This window comes from Oryx dammah, unplaced genomic scaffold (genome assembly GCF_014754425.2).
Source record: "Oryx dammah isolate SB20612 unplaced genomic scaffold, SCBI_Odam_1.1 HiC_scaffold_26, whole genome shotgun sequence".
Lineage (NCBI taxonomy): Eukaryota > Metazoa > Chordata > Mammalia > Artiodactyla > Bovidae > Oryx > Oryx dammah.
The window spans coordinates 55,725,343-55,732,810 of record NW_024070210.1 but is presented as its reverse complement, the minus strand read 5'-3'; the positions used below and the strand labels follow the sequence as shown (position 1 = coordinate 55,732,810).

Genomic DNA, 7,468 nt, shown 5'->3' with positions numbered 1-7,468 from the left:
TTGCAAGGTAGAAGTGGTGAGGGAGCTCTCTGGGGCGTCTTCTTTAGTGGTACTAATTCTGTAATGGACCAGGGCCCTATGGGGCCTTCTTGGAACATCCCCCATATCCTCTCTCCCCATATCCTCAGCCTGCCTGCCTCTTGTTGGTAGAAAAGCTGTAGTCTCCAAGCCTCCCCTGAGTCACAAAAGCCTGGCTCAAGAATTAACTACTGAAAGGATGTGAATATGTAGTGACAAAAATAGCAGTTGGGCCAGGAGAATTGCTAAAAATTTAAATAGTAAATCAGCCATACAGCAGTCACAGACTTTTTAGTCCCTCCCGGAAGTACCTGGATAAGTGTCTGATGCATGTTTCCTGCATTGTTTTAGATACTAAAATCCCCCACAAAATGGAAGAAGTTAACTACCTGATGACCATGAGGACTTAGCACCCAAGCCTGAGGATTGATAATGTTGACCTCTGTTGACAACACCCTGTTACCTCACCAGCAACCACAATCCTTTGATTCACATACCCTGTCACTCCCCACTCTCACCTTTAAAAATACTTCCCTGAAACCCACTGGGGAGTTCAGGTCTTTTGAGCAGGAGCCGCCAGTTCTCCTTCCTAGGCTGCGCAGTAAACCTTTCTCTGTTCCCAACTCCAGCGTTTCAGTTTGTTTTGCCTCGCCGTGTTGGGCACACTATCTTGGGTTTGACAACAATTCCAACATGAGGGCTCCATCCTAATGACTTAATCACTTCCCAAAGGCCGCACCCTCCAATACCATCACATTAGGGATTAGGATTCAACATATGAATTTTATGGGGGACATAAACATGATGGCTCCGACGATAAAGAATCTGCCTGCAATGCAGGAGAGCTAGGTTTGATCCCTGGGTTGGGAAGATCCCTTGGAGAGGGAAATGGCACCCTACTTCAGTATTCTTGCCTGGAGAATTCCATGGACAAAGGAACCTGGCAGACTATTTATTGTCCCTGGGGTAGCAGAGTCAGACACGACTGAGCAACTAATACTCATTTTCACACTATAGTACTAGCCCTATGGGGGCGCTGCCTCAGTCAGAAATTAAATCGGTATGAAAAATAAAAAGAAAATGATGTCAGAGCTTGCATCTGAGACTCTTACCCCTTAGAGCTGGGAGCTTACGTGAAGTGTCAAACATCCTCATGAGTGGCAGATGGACTGCAACCCCAACAGCAGAGCTTTGGGGACAGTGTTTATGTCCTGTTGGAGAACTGATGTGCAGAAAAGAGGTGGCTTTCAGAAGTCACTGCTGCTTTCAAGAATGTGTTGAGAATGAGCCACACGTGCTTTGCAACCTACCCACAGGTGGACAAAAGAAGGAAGAGAAAAATAACGCTTAGTTAAAGTTTGATGACAATATGGATTTCCCTGAGCTTCTCAGAAAAATACTTAGACAGGCAGTGGTAACAAAAGTTAACATTAGGGCCCCACCTCACACCCTGAATTTCTTAAAGCTGAGACTAAACTAAACCTCTTATTGTCTTTCTGGGAAAAGAAGGGTATAAGCCTGAGGAACTCCAGCCCAGGTGAAAGTGGGGAACCAATCTGTCTAGAATCGATTTTGCCCAGCTTGAAATTTAGCATCAGTGGGCTCTGATTTGGTTTAAGGTGAACACCTGTGGGTTCTCCCAGCCTTTGAAGTTTGGAAAGGAGGAAGGGGCTAGAAATGGCCTCACATTTCTAAGGTGAAGGGGGCTGGATGCTGAATGGAGGGTTCAGCAGCACCTTCTCAGACCTTGCTAGAGAGAACAGCTGGAAAGTTCTCAAGCAGCATACAGAATTTCAGCTGGTACTTCAGAGTCCTTTGGGAAGCCAGGCAGGAGTTCCTTGTACATGATCCCTGAGTAGGCTGCCAAGGCCAAGGGATCCTGCACCCTTGCACCTGCCTACGTGTCTCTTTATCTGTCATCAGTGCAAAGGCCTGGAGACATGTTAGGAGAAACTGAGCTTTGGACAAGCAGGCAGAGTCATACATAGAGTCTAGATCTTCTTGACCTTGAGTTTTATTTCTCACACTGTTAGTGTCTCAGAAGTGAAAGGGTTTTGACACTGTACTGGGCATTGCTTAAGAAGCTGAAACAATAACTAGGCCTGCTCGTTAGACATTGTTCTGAGACTCACTACACACCAAGTGCCAAAAGAAATTCCAGGTTAGGGAGTGCCCCGGTGGTCTAGTGGTTAGGATTCCAGGCTTTCACTGCTGGGCTCCATGTTCAATTCCTGACCAGATAATCCAGGATAATTTTCCTAGCTTAAAGCCAGATAATTAGCAAACTTAATTCCATCTGCCATATAAGCACAGGTCCTGGGGATTAAGAAGTCTTTGGGGCCATGATTCTGCATACACAACTGTATTATTCCATATACGAATCTGTCTGAAACTATTTAACATTAATATTTTAAATATTAAGCATTTAAAGACCAACCCTAATGTCTATCTTAAGTGTATGGGTGACATAGGCTATATATTCACAGTATGAATGCTATGTGTCCATTGAAAGTCATAATGTAGGAGAATATATAGTAACATGGAGTGACATTCACTATACAGTAAGTTGTGTGTATGGGGATTCGTCTTATCATAAAAGAACATGCACAAGATGATACCAATTATGTAAAACCAAATCCCAAAACAAACCTATATGCAAGTGAAAAATAAATTGGAGGATACAGGTCAAAATATTAACAATATTTATCTCTGGATGGTGATTTTAAATTTCTTTTGCTTTTCTCCATTTTCCAAAACAGACGTTATACATGCATCATGTTTTCGAAGAGAAATAAAAGCTGGTCGAGAACGTCTACCTAGGACAATTGTCTGATCAAGTATTTTTTAGCTTTTGACAACACTCGCTCAATCTACAGGATGGTGCTCTTCATCAAAAATATTTCAAGGCTGGCCATCGGTGACACTCGCTGTTTTTTCAAGTCCGAGCTGTCCACTCTGGAAAGTGTGACCCTCGGAGGATACGAAGGAGCCACACATTGAACTAAGCAGCAAATAGGTGCTTCTTAAAAACTTTTTCAAGGCCAAGCAAACGCAAAGCACAGCCACACCCCGAAAAGAACTTAATAACCAGTAATTTGGAGCCGGATGCACAAGGAGCCTCTTTCATAACCTCGCTGGCACGTGTTAATGGTTTTAATTAATAATACTGTTTTTAATACATAAAAGAACATAGGCATGGCCCGTGTGCCTGCCAGCTGAGTGGCGGAGAGCGGAGAGTGTCTTGCCAGGACCGCAGACAGGACCCAGCATGCCCACCCTGGTCCGCTCCCGAAGCCCGAGCCGGCTTCCTAGACGAGAGTGAGCAGCCTGAGCTCGACCCTAAGCACTCCTGGGCCCAGAGCAGAGACCCGAGGCCGGGGGCCCTAGCCCCGGAGCGCGTTAGAATCCTGGGCTTTGCGGTGTCGGATGGGCGCGCGCCTCAGCACCTCCCCTCTCCCAGCACTCGCGTATCCCGGCCGGAGCCAGCCCCGACCACCGAGAGGTGCGCCTAGAGTGGACGAGCCCGCCGCTTCGCTCCTCCCAGCCTCCTCTATCCCGGAAGTTGACGCCGCGCGCTTCGTCGCGTGCTGCTCGCTGGGGTTGTCGCCTTAGAGATCTGCACGGGCTGGGCTTGCGAAAGGATCAACATGCCTGTGAGTTGTTTACTTTCGAGCTTCGCGTTTGTATCGGCCTTCTCTGTCGCCCGAGGGGCCCCGAGGACAGGCTAGATCCATGGCTCCGCTGGGCCCCGGGGCTCCCCTGCACGCCGCTCGGCGCCTCGGATGGCAAGGCTCTTTCGCGCGTGGCGGACTTGTTGGGACTTGCCCGGGCGGCGCGGCGAGCCGGGCCCTGCCAGGGCGTGGAACTGGAATCCCGGCGCCGCCCTGGGCTGCAGTCGGGAGTTGCTGGTTGGCAGGGGACTGCTCCCTGCGTACCTTACTCAGCCCTCCTGGGTTTCGGTGGGCACCCGCGAGGCTATGATCGTTTACGTCTTCTTGCTTTCCTCTCTTTTTGTGGCTCTTGCCCCTCTCTGCCTCACTCTCGGAAGCGATTTTTCTGCTTGTTTCCTTTTTTAAAAACTGTCTTCGAAGTTGACATACAAATTAACTCTATCAGGGCCAGTCAAGCGTCAGCCACTTAAGAGTTCTTGTCAGATCAGAAGTTGAACCCAGGGGGCAGAAATAACCTCGCTGTTGACATTCTCCGGGTCTACTTCAGCAATTTCTTCTCTCAGCGGGTCCACCAGGGTCAGGATCATTAGCACCACAGTTTTATTTTCTCTGGCGACTGTTATTAGTTACGAAGAACGGAGTTAACCTTACCATCTGTTTCCGGATCGTTGTAAAGCCCCTTAACTGGGACTTAGAGAACGCAAGCATTATAAAAAGTGTTGATGAAAGTTAACAGGCTTAAAAAAACAAAAACTAAAGTGTTGTCTGTGCTGAGTATGACTGTTATTCCTATTTTTGCATGTATATTTTACATATGGTTAAATCTGCCAGAGTTGTGTCATTTTAGTACTCATACTGTGTGTGGGTTTTTTTTTTTTTTTAATTCAGTTAGCTAGAGATTTACTGCATCCTTCCTTGGACGAGGAAAAGAAGAAACATAAAAAGAAACGGCTGGTTCAAAGTCCAAATTCTTACTTCATGGATGTAAAATGTCCAGGTGAAATATCAAACTTTAATTCCTTTTCTAAGGAAAATTTCTCTAAAGGACTACTTACAGAATTTCTATAAGGACTGCTCATAGTCTGTTGTGTACATTTAGATATTAGGACCCTCTGTTGGAGTAGAAGTGGGATTACAGGATTGGAATATCACAGGGTTATTTTCATAATAAACCACTTCAGAAACATTTGGATTGGGGTTTGTGAAGATGGGATTTCCACAGGGGACATGGCATAGAACTTATTAAGTCTTTAAGCTGCTCAGATGGTAAGTTTTCTTTTTCATGGTTCAATGAAAAGTATATTGATTCTTCTTTGTAAAGCAGTGGGATCCAGTATGGTGGCCATTAGGCATATGTAGCTAGTGAGCACTTGGCATGTGGCTAGTCAGAATGGAAAAATTCTTTTTCATTCTTTTTTTTCTTGAGGTATAACTGACATAAAACATTATAGTTTCAAGTATGATGTCATGATTCCATATTTGTATATACTGGGAAATGATCACAATAAGTCTAATTAATACCCATCACCATACATAGTTATAGTATTTTTCCTTGTGATAACTTTTCAGATATACTCTTTTAGTAGTAACTTTCAAATATTCAGTATGGTATTAGTAACTAGTCACTAGGCTGAATCTTTTTTTCTTGTTTCATGCTGTATCTTTAAAGTGTGAAATACACACCAGATTTTGAAGATAGAGTATAGGAAAAAAAAAGGCTTTGATTACACGTTGCAATGATATTATTTTGGAAATACAGACTTCCATAGATTATATTATTAATTTCATCTTAAAAAAAAAAAAACAACTTGTTTTTAACGTGGCTACTAGAAAAGTTTGTTACCGATGTGGTTTGCACAGCACTGAAGTTCCTAATCTTTTACAAGGTCTCTACTAGAAATAAATTGAACAGGTGCTGTGTTTTCTTCTGCTTTTCACTTCTAACACTGCCATTTTTTAGGTTGCTACAAGATTACCACGGTTTTCAGCCATGCTCAGACAGTAGTGCTTTGTGTAGGCTGTTCAACAGTGCTGTGCCAGCCAACAGGAGGAAAAGCCAGACTCACAGAAGGTAAATCATTTGGCATTTTCTAACCCAGTGATGAGATTTTATGATTTTAGAGTCTTTTTACAAAAATCAGTTTAAAAGAAATCATAGATGCATAATTACCAAAATAATTTTTATCTTTCATTGTGTGCTCTTTTTAGTAGAGTGCCCTTTTAAATTAGATAAGTTTGTACTCTTGACCTTGCAAAGAATTCCATAATCTGTTATTTGTCTTAGTAGAACATCTTATTTTGTTGTATTATATTTAGTCAGTTTGCTTAACTTGGAATATTAGACATAAATCAGAATGGAGTAAAAGAATAAATACATGTAAATATTTTGTTTCCTATGTATTTGGTACATATGATTTAAGATAGTTTTTATCATTGCTAGCTAAGCAACAGATAACTATATTTAATATGTTAGAGGTTTGATTTCTATGAGCAACTCATAATTAAGACAGTCTCATTTTTAATTCTTTCACTTTTCTGCAGTGAGAAGAAATAATACATATGTATATCATTTTCCATAGTAGTACTTAGAGATTTACAATTCAGTAATGATATTTAAAATTGGCTTGTGATATTTTTGGTAACATGGTAAATTCCATGTTATTCTCACTGTAAGAGTTATAAGTGAATTGGTGACAAATTCAAGATCTAGTTAGTATGACCTGGTGAGATCTAACTTTGAAGTCAGCACAATATTTAAGTGCAGTATTCTGCTTAAAAATGTACTTGCAAGATTGCCAAAACCTGCATATCGTGCCATGATCTTAGAATTTGTGCCCACATGCTGACAGATGATCAAAAGGGTACATATGTACCAGAGTTTTCCTAAAAGATCTGAGATGAACTCTAACGAAAATTATGGAGAAAAGAATTCAGACTAGTTCTTAAAAATTAAGTTTGCATCTGCTGACAGCTTGCATTAAAGTTTTAACTCATGGTCTTAAATGAATTTCATTATAACATTTGAGAGGACTTAATGAGTATTTAATCTAAAATTTCTAAAAGCTAAGTTTTTATGTGAAAAGTACTTTTTATCCTTAAAACTCTATACCAGAGATAGAACAGACTTGTGTTTAATATGCTCTTGTGATTCTTTTGCAGGCTGTTCATTTAGAAGGAAGCAACACTAATGATCCACACAACTTCTTGAATTTGTGTTCTATCGCAGAAAGCCTTATCAGTTCAGTAATTCCAGTCAATCTACCAAGATAATGTAATTACATTTAATTTTGTAAGGTATACAGCAGCGCTCTCCTATTTTGGTGTCGGTTTTTCAATAAAGTTTTGATTATGGGCAAATTACGTCTTTGCTTTTTTTAAAGTATGTGTGAATATGCTATACATTTATATATACTGTGTATGTGAGTTTGGTTTAAACATTTTTAAAAGCATATTCTGATTAGTTTGTGTCTCACTTCAGGAATAGAAACTCAGTATTTATTATATGTCATTTTTCAAATTACTCTGAAGGGGTTGTGCTGTGCTGTGCTTAGTTGCTCAGTCTTGTCCAACTATTTCTTACCCCATGGACTGTAGCCCACCAGGCTCCTCTGTCCATGGCAATTCTCCAGGCAAGAATACTAGGGTGGTTTGCCATGCCCTCCTCCAGGGGATTTTCCCAATCCAGGGATGAAACCCAGGTCTCTGGCATTGCAGGCAGATTGTTTACCATCTGAGCCACCAGGGAAGCTTACAAATGGAAAGTTCATTATTTATTAATT

At 41.8% G+C, this 7,468-nt stretch overlaps 1 protein-coding gene across 1 annotated transcript; it reads left to right on the top strand.

Moving 5' to 3' along the window:
- Positions 1-3,243: 3,243 nt before the first annotated feature.
- Positions 3,244-7,049, top strand: RPS27L (ribosomal protein S27 like). The gene is made up of 4 exons (XM_040226698.1): positions 3,244-3,671; positions 4,578-4,686; positions 5,650-5,760; positions 6,849-7,049. The coding sequence occupies exons 1-4, from the start codon at positions 3,666-3,668 to the stop codon at positions 6,875-6,877; spliced, it is 255 nt and encodes an 84-aa protein (XP_040082632.1). The 5' UTR covers positions 3,244-3,665; the 3' UTR covers positions 6,878-7,049.
- The last annotated feature ends 419 nt before the right edge of the window (positions 7,050-7,468 follow it).

Excerpts from the sequence above, each read along its gene's own strand:
- RPS27L (XM_040226698.1), top strand. Across the intron at positions 4,687-5,649 it reads CATGGATGTAAAATGTCCAG|GTTGCTACAAGATTACCACG; the intron begins GTGAAATATCAA and ends GCCATTTTTTAG. Across the intron at positions 5,761-6,848 it reads AAAAGCCAGACTCACAGAAG|GCTGTTCATTTAGAAGGAAG; the intron begins GTAAATCATTTG and ends ATTCTTTTGCAG.